A 27831-nucleotide genomic window follows, 5' to 3' on the forward strand; every position below is an offset into this window, starting at 1 on the left:
CGAAATTTATATTTAGTTCCTGCAAAAAACTTTGAAATTCTGATGCCAAATGTTGGTATGAGCTTTTGATTTTGTCTGAATATGTCCTGGTGTTGTGGATTAAATACAAGATCGAATGCGGGGTTTTTGGGATTGGATTTCAGTTGAGCAGCATACTGTAAAAATAATTTCTTTCGTCGATCGTCTAGAGATGGCTCATTAGCTTCCACATGGAGACTCTTCACAGGTGTTGTTCGAAAAGCTCCAAGTGCCAGACGCAGTCCCTGATTCTGGATAGGGTCAAGCATCTGTAGATAGGAGCTGCGAGCCGATCCATAGACAATCGAGCCGTAGTCAAGTTTTAATAAGTGCACGGTAGATAGGCAGAAGCATTTCACGGTCTGCACCCCAATCAGAATGGGACAGAACACGTAGAATGTTCAGCGCCTTCGAGCACTTATCCTTAAGGTGTTTTATGTGTGGAACAAAGGACAGTTTCGAATCAAATATTAATCCAAGAAATTTAGTTTGTTCAACTACTGGAATTTTAATTCCATTGAGTGTGAGGTCTGGATCGTTGTGTGGTTTTCGTTTTTGACAGAAATGCATGCAGACAGTTTTTGATCTTGAAAATCTAAAGCTATTTTCGTCAGCCCAATATTATAATTTGCCTTAACATTGTTGTAGTTGTCGTTCTATAGTGTGCATGTTCTTTGATCTGTAACAGATCAAAAAATCATCCACAAATAGAGACCCTTCTGTAGATTGGCCAAGACATTTAGTTATGCTGTTAATTTCCAAAAAGTGTGACGGATAGGATACCACCCTGGGGGACACCCATCTCCTGTGTTTCTGTTTCTGAATAAGTTGAACCCGTTCGAACTTTGAAATGCCTGTCAGATATGAAATTTGAAATAAATTTTGACAAATTACCACGTATACCGATATCATGAAGATCGTTCATGATGCCATATTGCCAAGTTGTGTCGTATGCCTTTTCAAGATCAAAGAATACGGCCACAAGATGTTCTTTCTTGGCAAATGTTTCTAGTCTAAGTGATCTACCGTTCCCCTGCGGTTTCTAAAGCCGCTTTGCAAAGGACTTAAAATATTGTTTGATTCCAGGAACCAATCTAATCTAGTATTTATCATACGTTCTAGAGTTTTACAAATACAACTCGTCAACGAAATAGGACGATAGTTATTGGCATCAGTAGCATCTTTCCCTGGCCTTACGGAAGGGGTAATAATAGATAGACTCCTTCCAAGACCTACGGGAAGTTTTGCCAGAAGAAATTGAGCCTTGCCATCAAGCTGTCGACCCTACCACCTTGTCGTTTTGGTTTGTTTGATCTTTTTTTTTTCCTTCTCTATTAACGTCCTATTAACAAGCTAAGGTCATGTAAGGACGGCCTCCCATGTATGCGGTGTGCTGCGTGTATGTTGTGCTAGGTGAGTTGTAACTGGGAGACTGCGGTAAGTTCGTGTTGTGTCTTCTTGTATATTGGAACTGTTGACCCTTTTTATAGTGCTAATATCATCTTGAAGGGCATGCCGCCCAAAGACACCAAGCAACACACTCCGACCGGTCCACATTATACTGACAACGGGCGAACGCAGTCGTCCCACACCCTGTATGCTGAACGCTGAAGCAGGAGCAAGAAAACTACCACTTTTTATAGACTTTGGGATGTGTCCCGGCCACGGGGACAGAACCCTCATAGCCTTTCTCACAGGGGCGAACGCTCAACTCAAGGCCAAAAGTGAAGCCGGGATCTTCAATTACTAGAATTAAAGAAAGAACCTGAAGACGATGAAACAGACGGCTAAAGGTAAGCGAAATTTCTCTACTTTGATAAGTACCTCTAGTAGCTGACCATTTTTAATGTTGTTTAGGTATTTAGTGGTATAATTTGTTTAGTTAGAAATCAGGTACTATCAGTATACATATTTTTGGCAATATTTAAAAAAAAAAACAATGTCTCTCAATTTAGATGTAGACATGCCCCAATTAACAGAGCATATGGCAGGTCTAATACAAGACAGAACAAAATCAAATTATGCCCCCAGATCAGAATATTGCTCAGGACGATAGTGAGGTAGTATTCAGAAACATGGCACAACATTTTAAGAACTTCTCTGCGGCTTTGACAGTGCAGGGAGTTTTCCAGGTTGTTAGGTCATTCGAGGGTGACCCCACTAAATTAAAGACCGGGATAAAAGAAATAGAAAAATACGCGAAAATAGTAGGGCTAGATGACAAGGAAATCACTATTATCACTATTATAGTGTATCAAACAAGTGTAGGTTTGTTTGTTTGTTTGTTTGATTAATTTCAGAAGAGGATTTTATCAAACGATATTTAGACGCGAAATTAGTAGGGCTAGTTAGGATCATTTCATGGAAGTTTCAGCCAAATCGCACCGATAGAACTTGAGAAGAAGTTCAAAATGAGTTTTCAAGATGGCGGCTTTGGCGGCCATCTTGGATTTCGGATCGACCCGAAAAATAACAACACTTTGTCGGGACCATGTCAGGATCATTTCATGCAAGTTTCAGCCAAATCACACTGGTAGAACTTGAGAAGAAATTCAAAATGTGAAAAGTTAACGCACGGCGGACGGGGCACGGCGACGGACGAAAACATGACGACTGTAGGTCATCCTGACCCTTCGGGTCAGATGACCTAAAAAGTCGGTGATGTCGCTGATTTAGAGTTTACTATCAAAAATACAGGAAAAACCACTTAGCAGACCGAAAACTCCAGACAATTAACAAAACTGTTGGTAAAATTCGACCCCACTTGCCCAATTGGTAGCTGGAGTGTTGCCGCCTGGAATCATTTTCATCCAGAGGCCTTCCATCGAGTATTGCCTAAAAATATCAATCTTTTTTGCAGTTTTCATTGATAAGAGAAATACTTTGACAACCTCATTAAATATTGCATAATAATTGCTGAATCTGCTCAGGTAAAACATAATTTCGTTATTGTTGTAGATAAAAGTTTAAATTCACTATCATTGGTGTGAAAAAATAATAACACGAGATATGTGGGTAAATCTTAATATTTTAATTAACGACAGATTATTTGGTTAAAAAAAGTTTTTATATTTGGTGGCCGAAAATACCCGAAAATGCTCAATCTCTTGAAACTTTTTCCGGCGAAATGCCCTTATTTTCTCTGTCACAAATGATAGAATATCTCCTTGCACCCATAGATTTTTACGTATCTCCTCGCACCCATAGATTTTTACGTAAACGTAGATGCAAGCTGCGACCTTTTTAGTAATATTGCATGTAACGTCTTCGTTCGTTTAAGCACAGGGCCTCGTTACTATTGATGATATATATAAGATAGGTCACGTCTATTTACATACATTACACAAGGGAAGAAGCTCCGCCATTGGGCTGGCTAGGGGCGCCAATTTCAAACGAATATTAACAACACTCACTTTTGATATTTCTTCGTCGAAACTGTTGCTATCGTTTAATTATATATTCTAGTTTTCGTATCCACAGTAATTTCGTGTTCGTTCTACGATCTTAACCGCATTTTAAAGCAATTTTGACGAGAGGTTACAAATATCCCGCCCTGCCCAGCTTCCATTGGACCGCAGTAGCAACGCCAGACCAAAACCACCAAGGTAAAGCTGGCGAGGCTCCCTGCACTAAACAACAAACCCAGTAAGGGATCAAATGACCATATCCTTGGACGGAACATCTATGATGGTGACAACACATTTATCGCCACCAAACAACCTACTTCAAGTAGACCTGATATTGCGCAACTTACGGTCCAATGGAAGCTGGACAGGGCGGGATATTTGTAACCTCTCGTCAAAATTGCTTTAAAATGCGGTTAAGATCGTAGAACGAACACGAAACTACTGTGGATACAAAAACTAGAATATATAATGAAACGATAGCAACAGTTTCGACGAAGAAATATCAAAAGTAAGTGTTGTTAATATTCGTTTGAAATTGGCGCCCCTAGCCAGCTCAATGACGGAGCTTCTTCCCTTGTGTAATGTATGTAAATAGACGTGACCTATCTTATATATATCATCAATAGTAACGAGGCCCTGTGGTTTAAGTAAGACGCAATAATGTCGTGTGTAACGTCTATGTTAACGAATCCCAGTTAAAACGGCCCCACTGTTAAAACGGCCCCAGTCAGAACGGCCCCACTGCAATAACGGCCCCAGTCAAAACGGCCCCGTTACAAAAAATGTTTAAAAAAGGAACACATGTTTATTTCAGCTTATATTCAGCGTTGATTTTGTTTATTTTATTTATAAGAATTTATATTTTGCTTGTACATTATAATGATAGAAAAATACGTAACACGGCACCAAGGACGTATATGAGACATATAAATCCTTGACGGCACTAATTTGTAACTAATAATTTCATTATTCTACAATGCTTGTTACAGTGAAATTGTTTAATATCTTTGATAGGTTTTCTTGCTGTGTTTTGTTCTTTCTTTTGTACAACGTATTTTTTTCAAATTGGAAACTATTTATTCTAACAACACTACATCATAAATTATACACCTCTGTAAAATATTTCTTTGGCAGAATAAATGTTAAATTATGGATACTTTTGTTTCTGATATTTTATTATTAGATCAACGAATGATCAAATTGGACGCAAATAGCCGTGAAATTGGTCACGGTTCTAGCGATGTACATTTAGTCTTTTAATATAGTCAATGAAATATACGTGTTTATCACGGAGACTATAACGGACTGTGGGTCATAGACACAATCATATTTCATTCGAAAGCTTTAATTTTATTTTTCCATAGCCTCGGTAAAAAAACAAAAACATTAATACAGATGGCTTTTGCTGGAAATACTTTCGAATTAACTTCATACAAACATCTTATTATTGCATACATCTCGGTTATCTGCATAAGGTGTAAATATATATAGAAAGGAGAAGAGAAAGGAGAATATTGCATTTTGCAATAACGATAGTGAGGGTGAATTTTATTTCCTTAAAAGTGCAAAGTGTATGAAGATTTCATATTAGAAAACCATTTTTTGTCCGATATTCCAACATGTTTAAGTTGGTTCAATTACTTAATGCTCAATTACTTAATGCACAAAATATAAAAGAATAAAATAATCTTTGTAACTATATTTCATTAGCCCTAGAAAAGAACATTACTGTAATTAAGATTAAGACCAAGTTTTGTGCTCTCTTTCTCTACTACAATACATTTCAATTTTATCAAGAATGTATGTTTTTATCAAAGTTGTGTGAGTGTGGCGTATATCGTCACTGTAAACCCAAAGCAAATAGAGAATCTGAACCCATAACAAGTTATGATTGACAGTTGTCACCACAAGATGAATTAGCCGTGGTCAGTGTATACCTAATTATATGGTAATTATATAGTGTATACGGTGTAATTGTAAAGGCGCTGATATCCCACAAAATTACGGTAAACTGTACGGGAAAGAACAAATCAAATCATGAATATTAGTAAATCAATACATGTCTATATATAAAGGATACAATTCAATTCTGCCTCATACATTCTGTTGGTCTCATGTAAAACTCAAGCCGTTCTCTTCGAAATTTCAGTGCATGTTATCATAATTCACATAATTAAAACTTATTTTAACGTCTTTCATAACTAAGAACAAACATTTGCCCAAATTCACTAAATTTTTGACACATGTACATTTGATTTCTAATAGTTTAACAAAATGTTTCACATACTATCATTTGGACGTTTTCTATTTAATTAATGAGAAAGATAATCTATTTCTTGCAATTTCTTAGATACTGATATGTGAGCTACATGTAATTCGTTTTGTAAGATAATGTTACAAGCAAAACTTACCACATATTTTACAGTGAACATTTAGAAGACAAATGTATATAATTAACACATTGAACATATTGAAAAATTTTGCAATAATTAAAGATTTGAATATATTTATTACTTTAACTGCATTCTCAATATTTTCCGTTTGTCAAAATATCAAAAACTCCTACTAAACAAGTACAAGTAATTTCCGAGTTAAATGCTAGCACTTCCCTTTTCAACAATATCTTCGTCTCAACCATACATGAATCGATGAGAAATCAATACTAAAAGTATTTTGAAGACATTTCAAATTTATTTCTTACTTGAATATTACATCTATCAAACGCTGCTAGAGATCGTGAACGTAAAAAAAAATCATCATTTGAAACATCATTTACTTGTATATGTAGGTATACAGTATTAACCTAACCAACCATCTTTAATAAGATAGACAACAAAAATGTTCATTCATTTAAATTTACTTTTAATTAATCTCAATGTGTTCCGTCATAAGCTTTGTCTTATATCTGCCTACATAAAAGTGAGGCCGTTTCGACTGGGGCCGTTATTGCAGTGGGGCCGTTTTAACCGTACTCCATGTTAACGACCTTTTGTAAAACTCGCTCCAGAGTGTTAAAACGAGGACATTTCGCCCTTCAAACACTTCCTTTAAATTACAAATTCGCCTTAAATTGTCAAACGAAATTTTATTACGCAATAAGCATTGCAATCAATCCCGATTTTAAAGACATTATAATGGTTTTCAAATACGCAATTGCCTTAACGGATTTGTTCAAAGACCTAGTTAATACCGTTTGTCATAGAGATAATTTCGAGGACATTTCGCCCCAAATCTATTTTTGTTGTTGCCACCAATTAAAGACGTTCCTTGCAAACACTAGTACGCCCCAATTCTATTTGTTACAATTCACTTCACACGAAGTATAGTAATATTATCACTACCAAATTCTGCTTCAGAATTGTCGTCTTGAGAATTCCCCTGTTCTTACACTGTTTCAACGCTGGGTGTCGCTCGATTCAAAGTCACTTCATTCATCCTTTTCGCCTTCTGAACCGTCTCTCTATCATACGTTTGCATCGGGAAATGGACACCTCGGCACTACTATATGTCGGCCAGGCCTAAGTGTCTTCACAACCTCGGCCCTGGTATAAGTCGGCCTCGTGGAGAGTCGGCCTTATTAAATATATATGTGTTGATTTAAGTCACGTGTTTTTTATTTGTTATAATAATATGTAAGTCGTTTAATTCAAATATTGTTATCGTCATAAAATTTATGTATTTAAAGTTACTAAGTAGGATAGACAGTTTCACACATTTAATCTGTACATGTATATCGATCGGCTTCCTATTCAATTATTTCTATTTAGCCTAACTAATTAAAATAATAAATTAATATGAAATTGACTTCTTTTTTTAATTAAAACGTATATCAATCAATTATGTCGGGAGACATAATCGTATTTTTTATTATCTCAAAGAAATCGGTATTTTAGATAAAATATGAACGATTTCTCATCATATCATCTCAACATTTCATCGTTTCATCAACATTGTGCATGAGTTATCTCGTGTGTTTTAGCCAAAACTATTTTATCCCATGCAAACTTTTTTTTATCAAATAAACGTTTACAATCTATGTTTTAATCCTTACTTGCCTTTTCTTACCCTGATCTTTTATCCTGATATTAATGCCTGACTTGTAGTTTGGCCCTAAATGACCTTAGTTGTCGATGGGCCGTAAAACTCAAACAAAAACAAACAAAAAAAGTTACTTTTTTACTACCTTGTATTGTCAGGCATAGTTGGTAAAGATGGAAGCTCTGGTACTTCAGTTGCAGGGGGACCCTCAGCTTCAGGTTCTCTCTTAATTGTAATTTTCACTGTTGATGATACCTTTCTCAGTAACGCTTCTGCCGAGGCCCTTTGATCCAGCAGAAATTCAAAACCTTTTGTATACGGACTCAGAATACATGCCAGAAGTGCCAAGTCTTCAGTTGTTGACCTCATTTCAAGTTGATCCCGCATTCGTAGCTTTACTGCAGATACAATTTTCGGATCATCTTCATTCTCTTCCCATGCCCGTTGGAGTTTTATCACCAAAGGCAGCACTTTGTTTAGTGTTGGCACTTTCTCTGCGCACACAACCTCTGTGGCATTTTGAAATGGTTGAAGAACATCTACTATTCTCTCTGCTACTGTTGTCTCTTCAAAAGTAAAGAGACAATTCTGTATCGTAGTTCTAGCCGATTTGTTTACTTTGTCATCAGTGGCGACTGCCATTAACGCTGGCAACTGTTCAAGAAGTCTTTTTAACATGGCTAAAGTTGATTCCATCTGGTTGATACATCGCCAATGAGTTTGTGCCCAACAAGATTTTCTTCTAACAATAACTTCTGTTTCTCTTTCAGGACATCATTAACACTTGATGAGCAGTGGAATAAGGTTACTAATCGTCTGCCTTTTCCCAAAATTCTTGAAATTTCTGGCAATTCTAGAGCTTTCAGCACCATAAGATTAATGCGATGTCCATAACATCCAAAGCGCTCCCACTGCAATAAATGAAAAGCCTTAACATCATTTGCTGCATTATCTGAGGTAGCAATCACCTTGGGCAGTGACCAATAAAGATTGTGCAATGTTTTCAGAAGTATGAGAACCCTCCATCTTTTTGGTGTCCAGTACTGCTGTTTTCATCTCCCAGTTCTTATCAAGATAATGTATAGTTGTAGTACTAAAACTTTCCGTGTTGGTACTAGTCCATCCGTCGTGTGTGATTCCAACTCTCTCACATTCTCTAATATTTTCACGGAGTTTTTCTGAAATGTCCTCTTTCTTCTTATGCAGGTTCTCCATCAGTTTCTGTCGAGTTGATAAAGTATATCTGAAAATACAAATTTGAATGAAAAATTGAGTTTTTTTAGGATATTTTATATACATCTAAATTAATCCAATATTTAAAATTCAAGCAGACTCTCCATTCTCCAATATAACATCAGTCTATCATACACTCTCTAAACTAGCAATGTCTACTTATGGTAGAATATTTTTTAATTTTCTTTTCAATTTCTTCAGATATTGTTTAATTTTCTTATCAATTTCTTCCGATATTTTTTATTTTATTTTCAATTTCTTACCTTGGCTCAAGGGCTTTTACAAAGTCTTTGAAATATTGGTTGGTTACCAAACTGGAAGGCAGAACTTTTCCAACTATTAATCTGTGAAGGGCATTGTCTATTACTTCTTTTCTCTGTGTGCCTTATGTTGATCTATTCAGCGAAAAGTTTTTTTTGTTGGTTGTGCTTGTGTGACTTGTGTCTGAGCACTAGGTCTAGAGGTGCCCGACGTGGGTCCATTTACTACATCTGACATAAGCTTATGTTCCGAGTCTATATGGGATCTAAAGTTAGTTGTATTTCCTGAAGAAAAAAATCAACATTTAGAAAATGATTTAGAATGTATGTGAAATGTCTCATTATACTTTCATACGAAAACTTAATCTAAAATGTCATTTTCTACTATTCATAATCCAACGAATCATTTAATCAACAACATTAAAAGAAATATTTTAATAATTCAACACTCAATGGAAATACAATTTGAATTTATGTAATTTATTTCTTGCAGGCCATATTTAGAAATTATTATATCTTGCACAGACTTGCAGTTGTGTAAATTGGAATGAAAAAGTGAGGAAAAAATACTCTGAGAGCTGAGTAATCTAATCTCATAAGTTCATAACACATCGTTGATCGTTTCGTTTTGTCTTTATAACTGAAACTTTTGACACTGTCAGGTTCCGTGTGAATAATGAATTCATGAGAGTTAAGTAGTTTCGATCATATAAGTTGAAAGTCTACTATCAACATTGAACCATATCTAAACCTACTTGTGTTTTTGTACACCTTCCTACAGAGCCGACATATTGCTTGGTTCATGTTGAGATTGCTTTTTGTCGGCAGCAAATTATCACACATTTTAAGAAATCCGAAGTATTTCCATACTTCGCTTTTGGCTTTACTTCCGGGATGAGGGTATATTGTCTTGTTTTCCAACACTGGCAGCAGTTCATTGTCAGATTTAAGTGCTTTTGTATCATCCTTAGCGCAGTGAGCGGTGTCACCATCCACATGCGCCGCCATTTGCAATGGTTTTAAATGCTTAGAGTAGTCCCCCTTCGGTCGCGTTCGAATAGTTATTCATGGGTGCGTTCAGTTGAACTTTATCCAATTAATCAGTTACGGGAATCCAGAACCGATCATCGACATCGAAAGGCTCTAACAAGTCGTCAATCGACCCACCACTATTAGGTGAACCATCACATATTATAAATACCCATTCCCTTTCCCCGTAACCAAATTACTTTATACCTGCATCTTTTGCAATGTTGTCTAAAATTAGTTCTACTGCTGATTTTGAAGCCGGATTTACAAAGATAGGATCAAGTAAACTCATTTCCAAATAATCTGCATAATTCTGTGGAGCTGGGTGATCGGTAGTTTCTACTATGCATTCCTCAATGATGGGTAATATTAGATATATTCTTGCAAATCTTCTTTTGACTGTTGATCTCCCGACTCCAACGTTATCTAGATTTCATCGTCTAGCTGATCACCATGCATTTATCTCTATTAAATTACTACTAGTATGTTTATGTTTTCATAATTTAATATATCTCCTTGTAATTCATTTTTTCTTGCTTATTCTGTGTTGCGATATAGAAAGTAACCCAGGGCCATTACAGAATATAAATTTAGTTCATATAAATGTCAGGTCCCTTAGAAACAAGACAGCCTTGGTAGAAACAGAATTTGAGGATAGCGATATTATATGCATCACAGAATCTCATTTAAACACATCTATAACTAATTTAGATATTCAGATGCATTGTTTTGACTATTCTCCTCTCAGGAAAGACAGAACTACTGGACCTGGAGGTGGTGTTATAATTTATAGTAAAAATAATGTTGTTTTGAATAGAAGATTGGATTTAGAAAGAGATGATATAAAACTTATTTGGTCTGAAGTTTTAGTTGATAACCATGTTTTTCTTCTAGGCTGCCTATACAGACCAGAGAGTAATGTTGAGTACTGGAATCGTTTAGACGATACTTTGACTAAAGCTACTGATACATCAATGGATGTGGAACTGACAGGTGATATTAATATTGATATGTTAAATGTACCCTTAAATGACCATTTATCAAGACTTCTTACTAAGCATAATTTAGTTAGCCTTATTAATGAACCAACAAGAATAACACTTGAAAGTGCCACATCCATTGACTTTATATTTACTAATAATCAAAGTATTATTAAAGATACTTTTGTGTCTCCACCATTTTGTAGTGATCACTCTTCAGTTCATGCATCAATTTCCTACTCTGTTTATAAAAAAGTAAGTTATAAAAAAATATACTAAATTATGATGAAGCTAATTTTGATGGAATTAATAATGCATTGTGTAATATAGATTGGTTAAACCTATCATTAATCCAAGATTCTAATACTTATAATGAGTCCATAATTGATGCAATTAATGAGCAGGTCAATAGATTCATTCCTTCCAAAACAATTACTATAAGACCAAATGATAAACCATGGATGAATAACACAATTCGATTAAAAATGAGACAACGACAGAGAATTCACCGTAAAGCAAAAACAACAAATAATCCTCACTACTGGGAACGGTTTCGAGTTATAAGGAATGAAACTATTGACCTTATTCGTGATGCAAAGTTGAAATATATTGAAAATCTTGAAAAATCCCTGGATGATAATAATATTTCTCCGGACAAGTGGTGGAAGATAGCAAGGTCTATCACAAAAATATCTAATAAATCCTCTTCCATTCCTCCACTAAAATCAGATAACCAATTAATCCATCACCCTGTTGATAAAGCTGAACTTCTTAATAAACATTTCAGTAACATTGCCACCTCAACTCCTGACATAGAGCTTCCGCAAACTCCACAACCTAATCCTCCTAACTCACTGTCTGATATCCACATCACTCAGCAAGATGTTGCTGACCAACTTAAAATCCTTAATTCCAATAAACCTCCTGGTCCTGATGGTATAATCCCTAGAATTGTGAAAAAACTCCAAACGTCTCTAACACTACCACTCACACTGCTATTTAATAAGACCCTACAATCTGGAATAATACCCACTAACTGGAAAAGAACAAATGTTAATGCTATATATAAGGGGAATGGTTCTACTAACGAAGTAACAAACTATAGACCAATCTCTATCACCTCATGCTTCAGTAAACTCATAGAGAAAATTATATTTAAATATTTATATAACTTTCTGGTCCAAAATGAAGTAATTACAAAGAACCAGTCTGGCTTTACACCTGGTGATTCTACAGTTAACCAACTTTTGTTTATTTATCATGAAATTGTCAGTAATATGGATAAAGGAAAAGAACTCAGATTTGTATTTTGTGATATAAGCAAAGCTTTTGACCGGGTTTGGCATAAAGGTCTTCTATTTAAACTAAAATCATATGGTATCAACGGAAATCTTCTTCTTTGGTTTGAAAATTATCTCTCTGACAGAATGCAAAGAGTAAACACTGAAGGTTATTTTTCACAATTTAGAAATGTTAAAGCAGGAGTACCCCAGGGATCGGTCCTTGGGCCACTACTATTTCTACTTTTCATTAATGACATAACTTCTACAGTAGACACTAATATAAAACTCTTTGCTGATGACACTTCCCTTTATATCATAATTGATAACAACCCTGCACAAGCTGCACAATTTCTTAATGTTGACTTAACTAATATTTCACATTGGGCTACTACCTGGGATATCAATTTCAATCCAAACAAGACTAAATCAGTATTATTCTCAAGAAAACAGGACACTCATCACCCTCCATTATATTTCCAAGGTAAACAAGTCACAGACACAACATCTCACCAACACCTAGGACTTACACTTCAGGATGATGCCACTTGGAAAGAACACATACAAAATATATACAAAAAAGCATATAATAGATTGAGTATTCTACGATTTGTTAAAAATAAAATACATAGAAAATCTTTAATCAAAATATACACAGGTTTCATTCGACCAATATTAGACTATGCAGACATCATATGGGATAATTGCTCACAGCAAGCAAAGGATTTACTAGAATCAGTACAATTAGAAGCTGCTAGAATAATTACAGGTTTAAGATCAGGGACATCACACCAAAAACTATATAATGAATTACGATGGGAAACATTATCTGAAAGAAGAAAATAAACACAAACACATTATGATATACAAGATACTACATGGACACTCACCACAATATCTTCAAGACATTCTAATACCATTTACTAATAATGAAAATCCCTATGCACTAAGACAGCAAAGAATTTTTTAACTCACCACTATGTAGAACAAATAATTACTTTGACAGTTTTATCCCTTTTATGTGTCGCACAGTTAACATATCTAATCCTGATCTAATTGATATACCCTCTATTGAAGCGTTCAAAATATATTTAAATAAAGATATTCTATCTGATCGTGAATCTACACAAATTTTCAAAACAGAAGGTGACAGGAGAGCCAATATTGTCCTCTGTCAACTAAGGAACTCCTGTAGTAATCTAAACTTTGACTTATATCATGATCATCTTATTGACAGTCCAATTTTTAACTGCTCTACTGAACATGAAACAGTCTCACATTACTTTCTGGAATGTCCTTTATTTAACAATTCAAGAATACTCCTCTTTAACTCTATTAATTCCTATGGAAGACATAATCATATTAATGTAAATGTATTTCTCCAAGGCTGCCCTGACTGTGATGGACATACAAATAGACAAATATTAAATCAGGTACATAACTTTATTGGTAAATCCCATCGATTTAACTTGTATATGTTATAGATTGAAGATATAGTCTTATTAGTATAAATGTATGCCATGACTATGACGGAATATTGAGAAAATCATGGAGATTAGCCGAATCATATAAAACACTATATCCTGCTTAGGCACGACTTCAAGATTGTACAAATTGTATTTTATCATGTACCTATCTAATAACACTATCACGATCTGTAAATAATGTTATAATCTAAATATATCTCAAATAACAGAGTTGGTAGCAGTGACCTGTGCAACTTTGCACATGGACTTTCAGGTCTAGACTACCAATCTCCAGAATATAAATATAAATCAAACTATAATAAATTATAAATTAAGTACATGTGTAAATTATACCTTATTTTGTGTATATGTGTGAAAGAAGTATGAGAGAGTTTATAAGAGTTATTCCCCTTTATTTACAAACCCCTTATATGTCTGTTATAAAAATTCATTTCAATTAATTTATATATATATATATATTGTGTCCATAAACATCGGTACACCTTAGGAGAGAATGTGTATAGGCTAAGCCTGTTGTTCAATCCTATTGACAATACAACACCAATATGTCAATAAAATTTGATGAAATGAAAGTAAACTCATTTTCGGTTTCTCCAGTGTTGACTCAAAAGTTTTTTTTTATTCCAATATATCAGTTTCTTTTTTGAATGTATATCCTTGATCATTTATGTCGGGAATATAATTGTGAAATTTACGTATTTCTGACACATTACAGCTTTCGCGTTTCGGTACACGTGTACTTAAAACTTCATTATCTGTTTTCGGTCTAAGGTGTGATTGACAAAAATCACATTTTCTTTTAGATTTCTTATACACAACATTGCAATCAAAGCAGGAGATGCTTGTGTCTTTTTCGACTTTGATTTTGATAATCTCATCAATATGATTCGAATCATTCGAAATTGTTTTGGAAACAAATTCTAGAATATTTTTAAATCGGCGATTTAAACATTCTTTAGTTGCTTTTGTGACATCTAGAATAGAAACACTTAGGTTTGAAAACTTTCTCCAAATGGAGGGACTATTTTCTTGTCGAAATTGAGAATCAGATTCGGATTTGAAACACACGCTTAAAACGTTTGTCATTATTTCAACCAGTTGTTTGTTAACTCTATTTAACCAGGTTCTCATTAGCCGTTAGTTGTTATCAAAAACATAACCTACTACATTATTTGGTAGAGCAGAAGAAGGTGGGCTAGACTTTTTTAATAATATGTTTTTCATGGTGTTATAACAACCACAAGGAATCAAATGAGATAAAATCTCAACAGCCTTCACACTACCTGTTGTACTGTATATTAGCAAGGAGGGACCCAGAGCTAAAGGAGATACCTATTTTAAATTTCGAGTACCATATACACATTCGCCAATCAAAGCTCTTTGAAATGCTTTTTTGGGTTGGGTCACCTCGCCATTGTGATCGTGGTTGCAAAATTCTCTTACAGTCAATTTCCTCAATATGATTGGCTTAGAAATTGCTCGCAGATACTAGCGCTCCTAGCGGCAGTGTATTCAACAACTTTGATTTTACCAGAAACATATATTTCTGATTTTACCGGAAATTTTAAATAACAAATTTTGAATATAAAAGTTACTGAAATAAGTGTATCTTTAACGTTGAAATAGGAATAGTATATTGCGGCTTTCATATCCTTACTATATACACTATCCAAAAGATCTTCTGTTTGAACATTTTCACCTGAATTGTTTACAAAGTATCTAGACTTTTCGTCCCCAAAATGGTGTTTACAATGGATGAAGACGTTCCGTCCCAAAAATGCTTCGCTCCGAAGCTGGTTCTCCCCTTTGTACGGCCCATCGACAACTAAGATCATTCAGGGCCAAACTACAAGTCGGGCATTAATATCAGGATAAAAGGTCAGGGTAAGAAAAGGCAAGTAAGGATTAAAACACAGATTGTAAACGCTTATTTGATAAAAAAAGGTGTGCATGGGATAAAATAGTTTTGGCTAAAACACACGAGAAAACTCGTGCAAAAAGTTGATGAAACGATGAAATGTTGAGTTGATACGATGATATGATGAGAAAAACGTTCTTATTTTATCTAAAATTCCGATTTCTTTGAGATAATTAAAAATACGATTATGTCTCGCGGTGTCTCGCGGCATGAAACAAAGTGTACATGTCGGAGACATCGTAGTGCTTATCTCGTATGTGCTTAAAATCAATACAGTGCACTAAAATATGCTCCACTGTGAGAGGAGAATCACATGCATGGCATGTGGGAGGATGATCCCCTCTCAATAGATAGGAATGTGTAAAATATGTGTGTCCAGTTCGGAGCCGAGAGAGAACAACTTCCTCTCTGCGGTCTCTCCGACTGGACAGTTTAGGATTAAGTGTAGGTTGAGTTTTAAACAGGTTATTGTTTGTTTCGGTAGACCACCTTTGTTGCCAATGGTGTTTGATGGCTGACTGAATTGAAGGTTTGATGTCGGTGTATGGTGGTTTCAAATCTGTTTGTGCTAGGCGAAGAGCAGTCTTAGCTGCTTTATCAGCCTGTTCATTCCCCTTTATACCCACATGACTGGGAATCTAGAGATAAGTAATTTGAGTTTTAGAAGATAATCGAAATGTTCGGATTAAAAGATTTTGTATTAGAGTATTTCTAGGACATCTTGATTTCAAAGCATGAAGAACCGAAAGAGAGTCTGAACAGATGATTGCCTTTTCAATGCGGTGTTCTTCGATATGGTCAAGCGCTAGACCGATAGCACATGCTTCCGCAGAGAAAATGGAGGCAGTATCCGGGAGTCGGATGGAGGAACAGAGATTAGATGTACAGCATGCTGCCGCAACATTATCACCATCTTTTGATCCGTCAGTGTAGATCTTAACATGATCAGGGAAAGCCCTAATGCACTCCCGAAAGGAGGATTTGTGTTCTTCGGGTAATGCACTGGATTTTGCCCTCTCATGTAGAGATAAATTGATATCAGGTGTTTGAATGAGCCATGGTGGTACATCCGATACGGTGTACTCGTCAATGGTGTCGAAAGTTATATTAAGTTCCAGCAAAAATTTTGAAATTCTGATGCCAAATGTTGGTATGAGCTTTTGATTTTGTGTAAATATTTCTTGATGTTGTGGATTGAATACAAGGTTAAATGCAGGATTTTTGGGGTTGGATTTCAGTTGAGCAGCATACTGTAAGGATAATTTCTTTCGTCGATCGTCTAGAGATGGCTCATTAGCTTCCACATGGAGACTCTTCACAGGTGTTGTTCGAAAAGCTCCAAGTGCGAGACGCAGTCCCTGATTCTGTATAGGGTCAAGCATCTGTAGATAGGAGCTGCGAGCCGATCCATAGACAATAGAGCCATTTTCGTCAGCCCAATTTTGTAATTTGCCTAAACATTGTTGTAGTTGCCGTTCTATAGTGTGCATGTTTTTTGATCTGTAACAGATCAAGAAATCATCCACAAATAGAGACCCTTCCGTAGATTGGCCAAGACATTTGGTTATGCTGTTAATTTTTAGTCCAAAAAGTGTGACGGACAAGATACCACCCTGAGATACCATCTCCTGTGTTTCTGTTTCTGAATAAGTTGAACCCGTTCGAACTTTGAAATGCCTGTCAGATATAAAATTTGATATAAACTTTGGCAAATTACCACGTATACCGATATCATGGAGATCGTTCATGATTCCATATTGCCAAGTTGTGTCGTATGCCTTTTCAAGATCAAAGAATACGGCCACAAGATGTTCTTTCTTGGCAAATGCTTCTCGTATAAATGTTTCTAGTCTAACTAAGTGGTCTACCGTTCCCCTGCGGTTTCTAAAGCCGCTTTGCAAAGGACTTAAAATATTGTTTGATTCCAGGAACCAAACTAATCTGGTATTTATCATACGTTCTAGAGTTTTACAAATACAACTCGTCAATGAAATAGGACGATAGTTATTGGCATCGGTAGCATCTTTCCCGGGCTTCGGAAGGGGTATAATAGTAGATTCCTTCCAAGACTCGGGAATTTTGCCAGAAGAGTAAACTTGATTAAATATAGTTAAAAGACATTTTAGTGAAGAGTCTGGTAATTGTTTTAAAAACATATATGGAATTTCGTCTGGTCCAGCTGCCGAGTCCTTTGATTTCTCTTTGAAAGGCCTATTGTAACTTTCACTATTGGAGGATTTAAAATTAAGACGTCTCTTTTCCTTTTCCTTTTTAAATTTTTGAAATCTTTTGGAATGATTTTTGATGGATGAATTTTTAGCAAAATTTTTGGCAAAGGTGTCAGCTATTTCGGATTTTGAAGAAAATATTTTATTGTTGTTAATGAGGTGGGAGGATGGTGTTGCTTTTCTTTTCCCACTGATTTTACCAATCATTTCCCAAACTTTCTTCGAAGATGTATTGGAATTAATTTTTGAGACGTACTCTTTCCAAGTACTTTTCTTGTCGGATTTGATAGACCTTCGAGCTTTTGCTCTCCAAATTTTAAAATTGTTATAGTTTGAGACGGTTGGCGAAGCCAAGTACCACCTCAGAGCGGAATTTCTACCAGATCTATTGATAAATGAATCATTTGAGAGACGAAACTTTGTAGGTTTTGGCACGGATTTTGGTATGGTTTTTGTAGCGACAGAAGTGAGCGCTTCTGTGAAAATTTTAATGGGGTCATCGAGGTTCAAAAATTTATCCTCAATGAGCTCCTCTGCGCACAAATTTTTAAATTGAACCCAGTCCGCCTTATGTAGATTCCAACGAGGAATAGGCTCCTCAAGTTTTGGTAACCCTATGTTTTTAAGTATAATTGGAAAGTGATCGCTCCCACAGAGATCACCGTTGACCATCCAATCATAATCCAGAAGAATTGATGGATGGCACAACGATAGATCAATGTGGGTAAGCGAGCCCAGAGGCAGGGTGTAAATATGTTGGGGCATTGGTGTTATAAAGACATAAGCTGTTTTTATTAATAAAATCTTCGATACGTCTACCTCTATCGTCAGTGCCTGGGGATCCCCAGAGGCTATTATGACCGTTAAAGTCACCCATGATAATATATGGCACTGGTAGTTGTGATACGATGTTACTCAGTTTCATCACAACTAAATGGAGTATTTGGAGGTAAATATATAGAACAGACTGTTATTTTTCGGTGAAGAGTTGCGCTTATAGCAACAGCTTGTAAGGTGGTATTTAGCTGAATGTGTCTGTGAGGAACGTTTTTATGCACCGCCACCGCCACACCACCTGATGGGCGGCCACCTGTTGGAGTTTTGGTGTATAGTGTAAATTGTCGGAGATTGATGGTGTCTTTCAGCATTATTTCTTGAAGGCAGAATATGGATGGGTTTTTTGTTTGTATAAGATGTTTTAATTCTTCTATGTTCGCTTTAAATCCGCGTATGTTCCATTGTATGATAGTGTTTGTCTCTATGTTGGTCCCTGAGGATAGTTTGTCGGACCGACAGGACTACTTGAAGTAGGTTGTTTGGTGGCAATAAATGTGTTGTCACCAAACTCGCTGTCGTCTGATAGGATAGGGTCATCTGATCCCTTACTGGGTTTGTTGTTTAGTGCAGGGAGCCTCGCCAGCTTTACCTTGGTGGTTTTTGTCTGGCGTTGCTCCTGCGGTGGTGTATTTGCTGGTCGCTTGGCTTTCTCAGGGAGTTTTTTTACGTCAATAGACGGTGAAGATGTAGCACGTCTATGACGAGCGGCGGTAACTTTTTTTCTAATGTTCGGTGTTGTGTAAGTCCTGGAGACGCCGGTGGGATTGGCGTTTTAGCTCCAGGTGGTTTTTGTTGTGGTTTGTGTTGTGGCTTAGATGGACCAGACTTGAACCTGTTCGGGTCCCCCATGATTATTTTGCAGGTCTTAGCATCAGCCATATCTGGGACATCATTGTCCCAGTTGGGTTTGTCAACCAAGGCCTGGACCGACGCATGTTTGACGGTGACACTGTCAACAGGAACTAAAGTTTCAGTGAAATCATATTCTGCATGATAAGGGTTAAGTATACAACTATTGAGTTCAGACAATAAAAGGTAAAAATATTCAAATGCTGGAGTAAGAAAATAAAAGGAAGGGCAAATCTGTACAACTGCTGAGTTCAGATAATATAATGGTAAAGTTATACAACTGCTGAGTTCACGCAAGATAATGGTAATGCTATACAACTGCTGAGTTCAGACAATATAATGGTAATGCTATACAACTGTTGAGTTCAGACAATATAATGGTAAAGCTATACAACTGCTGAGTTCACACAATATAATGGTAATGCTATACAACTGCTGAATTCACACAATATAATGGTAATGCTATACAACTGTTGACTTTTCAACGATATAATGGTAATGCTATACAAATGTATAGTTCAGACAATATTTCATTTAAAGGTAAAGCTATAAAACTGCTGAGTTCAGACAATATAATATAATGGTAAAGCTATACAACTACTGAGTTCAGACAATATAATGGTAAAGCTATACAACTGTTGAGTTCAGACAATATAATGGTAAAGCTATACAACTACTGAGTTCAGACAATATAATGGTAAAGCTATACAACTACTGAGTTCAGACAATATAATGGTAAAGCTATACAACTACTGAGTTCAGACAATATAATGGTAAAGCTATACAACTACTGAGTTCAGACAATATAATGGTAAAGCTATACAACTGTTGAGTTCAGACAATATAATGGTAAAGCTATACAACTGTTGAGTTCAGACAATATAATGGTAAAGCTATACAACTGTTGAGTTCAGACAATATAATGGTAAAACTATACAACTGTTGAGTTCAGACAATATAATGGTAATGCTATACAACTGTTGAGTTCAGACAATATAATGGTAATGCTATACAACTGTTGAGTTCAGACAATATAATGGTAAAGCTATACAACTGTTGAGTTCAGACAATATAATGGTAATGCTACTACACAACTACTGAGTTCATGCAACAAAATGGTAATGCCAAATAACTGTTGAGTTCACACATAATAATGGTAATGCTATACAACTACTGAGTTCAGGCAATATAATGGTAATGCTATACCACTATAGAGTTTACACAATATAATGGTAATGCTATACAACCGCTGAGTCCAGACAATATAAAGGTAAAGCTATACAACTACTGAGTTCAGACAATATAATGGTAATGCTATACAACTGTTGAGTTCAGACAATATAATGGTAAAGCTATACAACTACTGAGTTCAGACAATATAATGGTAAAACTATACAACTGTTGAGTTCAGACAATATAATGGTAAAGCTATACAACTGTTGAGTTCAGACAATATAATGGTAAAGCTATACAACTACTGAGTTCGACACAATATAATGGTGATGCTATACAACTGTTGAGTTCACGCAATATAATGGTAATACTATACAACTACTGAGTTCAGACACAATATAATGGTAAAGCTATACAACTACTGAGTCAGACAATATAATGGTAATGCTATACAAACTGTTGAGTTCACACATTATAATGGTAATGCTATACAACTACTGAGTTCACACAATATAATGGTGATGCTATACAACTGTTGAGTTCAGACAATATAATGGTAATGCTATACAACTGCTGATTCCAGACAAAATAATGGTAAAGCTATACAACTACTGAGTTCAGACAATATAATGGTAAAGCTATACAACTACTGAGTTCAGACAATATAATGGTAAAGCTATACAACTGTTGAGTTCAGACAATATAATGGTAAAGCTATACAACTACTGAGTTCACACAATATAATGGTGATGCTATACAACTGTTGAGTTCAGACAATATAATGGTAATGCTATACAACTGTTGAGTTCACACATTATAATGGTAATGCTATACAACTACTGAGTTCACGCAATATTAATGGTAATGCTATACAAACTGTTGAGTTCACGCAAATATAATGTAAAAGCTATACAACTACTGAGTTCAGACAATATAATGGTAAATCTATACAACTACGTTGAGTTCAGTACAATATAATGGTAAAACTATACAACTACTGCGTTCAGACAATATAATGGTAAAGCTATACAACTACTGAGTTCAGAAGATATAATGGTAAAGGCTAAACAACTACTGAGTTCACACAATATAATGGTAATGCTATACAACTGTTGAGTTCACGCAATATAATGGTAAAGCTATACAACTACTGAGTTCAGACAATATAATTGTAAAGCTATACAACTACTCGAGTTCAGACAATATAATGGTAATGCTATACAACTACTGAGTTCAGACAAATAATGGTTAATAGCTATACAACTACTGAGGTTCACACAATATACTACGTTGAAGGAATAAACTTTATTATGGATAGTGTCAACCATTTTTTTGCACGAATACTATACAGTTCAGACAATAAAAGTTTCAGTGAAATCATATTCTGCATGATAAGGGTTAAGTATACAACTATTGAGTTCAGACAATAAAAGGTAAAAATTATTCAAATGCTGGAGTAAGAAATTAAAAGGATGGCAAAGCTGTACAACTGCAGATTTAGACAATATAATGGTAAAGCTATACAACTGAACTGAGTTCAGACAATATAAATGGTAAAGCTATAGCAACTGCTGAGTTAACACAATATAATGGTAATGCTATACAACTGCTGAATTCACGCACGATAATGGTAATGCTATACAACTGTTGAGTTCAGACAATATAATGGTAATGCTATACAACTGTTGAGTTCACACAATATAATGGTAAAGCTATACAACTACTGAGTTCACACAATATAATGGTAAATGCTACACAACTACTGAGTTTCATGCAACTAAAATGGTAATGCCTAAACTGTTGATAACATAATTTGAGTTCACACTCACATAATAATGGTAATGCTATACAACTATAATGAGTTCAGGCAAATAATGGTAATGCTATACACACATATTGAGTTCACACAATATAATGGTAAAGCTATACAACTGTTGAGTTCAGCAATATAATGGTAATATAGGTAACAACTATGCAGTTCAGACAATATAATGTAAAAGCTTATACAACTATCTGAGTTCCAACACAATTATATTGGTAATGCTATACAACTGTTGAGTTCACACACTTATAAATGGTAAATGCTATACAACTACTGAGTTCACACAATATAATGGTAATGCCTACACAACTGTTGAGTTCACGCAATATAATGGTAAAGCTATACAACTACTGAGTTCAGAATACAATATAATGGTAAAAGCTATACAACTACTGAGTTCAGACAATATAATGGTAATGCTATACAACTGTTGAGTTCACACATTATAATGGTAATTGCTATACAACTACTGAGTATCAGTTCACAATATAATGGTGATGCTACACAACTGTTTAGTTCAGACATTATAATGGTTAATGCTATACGTAAACTGTTGAGTTCACACATTATAATGGTAATGCTATACAAACTTACTGATTTAGTCACGCAATATAATGGTAATGCTATACAACTGTTTAGGTCGCTTCACGCAATTTAATGGTTTAAAGCTATACAACTTACTGAGTTCACGACAATTATAATGGTAAAGCTATACAACTTACTGAGTTCAGACAATATAATGGTAATGCTAATACAACTACTGAAAGTTCACACCATATAATGGTAAAGCTATACAACTACTGGTTCAGACAATATAATGCTTATACAATGAATCACCAAAATAATGGTAAATATTACAACTGCTACAAAATATGATGGTAATTCTAGTACACTACTAGAGTTCAGACAATATAATGGTAAAGCTATACAACTGTCCTGAGTTCACACAATATAATGGTAATTCTAGTACACTACTGAGTTCAGACAATATAAAGGGGGGGGGTAAATCTATACAACTAACTGAGTTCAGTAAAGGTATACAACTGCTGAGTTCACACAAATATAAAGGTAGTTCTATACAACTACTGAGTTCAGACAATATAATGGTAAATCTATACAACTACCGAGTTTTGTAAATATAATCGCATTATTAAACTATACAACTACTTTACTTTTCAGTGTACAATATAATGGTTGCTATACAACGTCTCCGAAGTTCAGACGATCTATTCTGATCTGTAATATAGTACGAGTATTGCCAATATAATGGTAATGTATATACAAGTTGTGAAGTTCCGAAATATACGGGTATTATCGATGCTGGTCACGAGTTGCAACAATATATTCCGATATGACCCGAATAAACTTGTACATGGCGTTGACTGTTGCGGTTAATTTAAAACGTGTGATTGTTCATGCGACATTTTACCATTATGTCAATATTGAATTTGAGACAATATACATTGTAACCTTCATATTTACAGCATGCTAAGCATATATGAAATTTGTTTGTGATGGAGAAAGCTGAAATATAACTTTAAGTTTATTGGAAACATAAATAGGAATGCCGGGCAACCAAGATTTTTTTATAATAAAGGAATGGCTGCATTTTCCAAGATGGCCGGCTAATTAATAAGAAAAATCACAATGATTCCTAGACAATATATTTTTGTTGCTTTGACAATGCTGAAGTTCACTGAGGCGTTTCACAATTTGAAATAGGTCATAAGATGACCGCCAATCTATAAGAAAAATCACTATTTCATCTGTAATTGAATAGATGTATGCTGTACCTTGAGACATTCGGTATTATTTTTACTGATGCACATACGCATTTATAATACAATTACAAGTCGGGGGGTTGGGATGGGGGTGGGGCGGAGGGCTTATGGAACCACCCTGCTGTCGGCGTTGGTAAATGACCAGGTTAAGGTTTTGTGGAAGTGTTGAACTACTTTTATCCGTTAACAACTGACATTGATACATTAATATAGTATAATAAGTATTGTGATGGGTAGGAATAATCATTTTGAGAAAGAATTTGCTGAATTTAGATCATTTTAAGAGGCCCTGGCATGGGTGACATTACCAGGTTAAGGTTTTGGTGCATGTTGTGAAATGCTATTACCTAAACACTGACATGGATTTTTTGCATAGATACTGGTTTCCCATACAACTGACATTGATTTTTCTGTCAGTCTTGGTATAGTGGTCACATTGATTATATTATATGTTGTTATGGATATGGGAAACATGTTATTTTCAGAATTCCATGAGGCTCAGTAGGCACAAATATTACATGTTATACTATGATTAAACTCCTTAAAGTCTTTAAAGTCTTAACTCTGTACTGAGATATGAACCCTTTTTTTGCAACACATTTATACCCATCATTTTTTCGTTCCATAAATTGTTCATTAGGAAATCCTACAAATAACTCAAACTCGTTGTGTGTTATAGGGCAAATGACTTCAGGAAGTCTTTACCCGTAATCGAACCTTCTGGATTTCACAAAATTCGGGCTTTCATAAGCTGGCAGTATTTATTTATAAGGCAAAAAAATTTATTTAACCAAATTATAATATTTCTTTAAAACCAATATACATCAAAATGCCCAATTCTAAAAGCGGTTAAATCATAAACACCAATTCCCCTCAATATTAAACCCCAAAAAAAAAAAACTCCAAACCCCCCCCCCCCCCCCCCCCCCCTAAAAAAACCTAATATAAACCATAAATATTATATATTTTCCTAAATCCCCCTTTTCTTCGCCCCCCAATAGATAAAGATAGTGATTTTTTTTTATATTTTTTTTATGTAGACCTTTCTCCAGAAATTATTATAGTTCTTTCTCCGACAACGGCTTTGCTGCTCTTTATCGAGGGCCATTTCATTTTGATTCTCCATTGGGAACTCGAATCATTTGTGGTTCTTTCTCATAAATATATTTTTTGATTTGATACTTTTTCTTACACGAGGGGGAACGCTATTCTAATATATTTCATAATCAAATTATAATAATTTAGTGGAGAGGTAGTTTGTGTTTGGTACATATGAAGCTATTTAATAAACGGAGTTTTTATTAAAAAGGATTTTGTTTATAACTTTACCTTTAATAGTATCCAAACTATAAGCCAAAATTCTAATTAGTCTTTATATTAAAACAGTATATATACGACTTAGGATGTAACGTTTCCGTATATAGAGAAATTTTACATCGTATACAAAAAAATATGCGTCAAAAACTTACATTTGACGTCATAATTGTGTTATTACATATGTGTCTTACAGATATTTATGACATGGCCATATGACATAGCTGGGCAGGCCAGTTAAGTGATAACTAATATTACTACATGAGATTCAAAACCATTGTTCAGTTCTAAAAATGGATTACCTCTACCATAAATAACACCTGAAAGCGTCTTGACATCTCATAAAAATACAAGCTGTCTTGTCGTTGGATTAGTAAATTAAGATCTCTCCAATTCAGCTAATGTCTTTGCCTTTAGGTAATGCAAGTTACTACTAGGTATTACTATTGAGCCTGAAAGATGGCCATAGCATATTATTGCCTTTGTTGTGTCTTCACTTTAAAGTTTATTGTCTAAGATTTTCTTCACTAAAGCATGCTGCCAAAGACCAATTAAACTGCGAACGGGCAAACTAGTTCCACAGTTGATAGTGTACACTTTTTTGATTTCAGCTAGGAATGCGCAGAAAATAACTTTTTGAGAATGAGTCTGCCTTCAAAGCAGAAGCAATACCTGTCTGGACAATATTTTAACAGATACATGTTGTAAGAATTAAAGGCTAATTTGAATTAGATTAGTCATTTGCATATTATAAATGAGTTCTGATAACTTTTTGGGGTTCTTATTTCTGAATATATGTCATCATAAATTTTAAATTAGAATTTCACAATTTAGTAGAATCATGGCTACGATACATAGAAATAGTTTTTTGCAGAGACGATGGCAGCATTATTGATACGATTTTATTTACATTTATCTGGCAGCCAACCTTATAAAGGTTAGCTAAGCTCATTAAAGTTAAGGTCACAATATATTTCAGCATTTTGGCACCACAGGATTACAAAAAAGTTTAGTATTGATAGTTTACGATTAGTATCAGAGAACAAATTCAATACCAATCGCAAAAGAGTTAGGCGGCGTATGTAACATATGCGACAAGTGACTACTAATATTTTTGCTCTTGCAAGAACAAATAGATAATGTCTTTTCGACAGCAGTGGCAAACCTTTTGCAGCCTTTATCGATGTGTTTTTAGTGTCCCTGTGAGAGCTGCCTGGTTCCTTCTCAGGTCTTTTCTCTTCACGGATTCCACTTTTTCGGTATCTATCAATGATGCTTCGCAGGCGATGCTGAACAGTTACTATCTCTCCATTTCCATTGAGTTTACGTCGGACACCCGTATCCTGGTTAAAGGCCATATAGTTTACGTAAAACTCAGCCGTATCCGTTGATCCAGGTCCACCTTCCGGGATGCTTTCTTGTATCAGTTGATTTACCAGACAAGACTTCCCAACTCCGTGATGACCCACGACAGTTATTGTGATGTTGCAGGGATTCTCTACAGCTTCTTTTATTCCTTCAGCATATGTCGCCTGTTGCTGTTTTATTTGCTCTGAAATTCGAAATTAATCGTAAACATCACAGATAAATGAGGGCATAGTAAAACATTTCTTTTACGTGTATGTGGCATAAAAAGAGAGTTTTTTATTTTGTTATCTTAGTTATTTTTTTTGTTAACTAAGTGAAAAAAAATCTGAGAACTTGAACTCGAATTCAATTTTGCCAAACGTTATTATAATGATTGTATATATAACTCATAAATTTCTTTATAAATCCACTAAAAACCAATTGAGCAAACAAGGCATATTTTAGTAAGACGATCAATGAATATTTGACTTAATAAATATACTTTCAATGAACAGGAATTTGTATTGTTATAACGACTATTTTCAATCTTATTTAATATGTAGTTTATGAGTAGAACGATATAAACAGGGTATAGTTCTGATAGGCATAACGTTGTGTAAACACGATGTTTTTTTCAGTGAATGCAATTGAATCTATGTAATAAGGATGTATAATCTTACGGTAGATAGATAGAGGGATGCTACATCCGATAATTGATTACTTACAAGGTTTCTTGTTATTGTGTAAAGATGTCAAATAATCGATGTATTGAGGCACATGCTTCTGCTACTGGAAGCCGTCATTGCTGTTATTACAGCTGCGGAGCAAGC

General features: G+C 35.1%; 1 protein-coding gene and 1 pseudogene across 1 annotated transcript in view; both read right to left on the reverse strand.

Annotated features, from left to right (window-relative positions):
- Nucleotides 1-7540: 7540 nt before the first annotated feature.
- On the reverse strand, nucleotides 7541-8489 carry LOC138306022 (E3 SUMO-protein ligase ZBED1-like; annotated as a pseudogene).
- A 17348-nt stretch (nucleotides 8490-25837) lies between these two features.
- The window catches only part of LOC138305606 (ankyrin repeat domain-containing protein 50-like), a 477373-nt gene continuing 475379 nt past the window's right edge, over nucleotides 25838-27831 (reverse strand). Inside the window, exon 12 of the mRNA XM_069245907.1 lies at nucleotides 25838-27206. Coding sequence (XP_069102008.1) covers nucleotides 26593-27206 — 614 coding nt within the window. The 3' untranslated portion in view covers nucleotides 25838-26592. The remainder of the gene's footprint in view (nucleotides 27207-27831) is intronic.

Source organism: Argopecten irradians, chromosome 13 (assembly GCF_041381155.1).
Source record: "Argopecten irradians isolate NY chromosome 13, Ai_NY, whole genome shotgun sequence".
Lineage (NCBI taxonomy): Eukaryota > Metazoa > Mollusca > Bivalvia > Pectinida > Pectinidae > Argopecten > Argopecten irradians.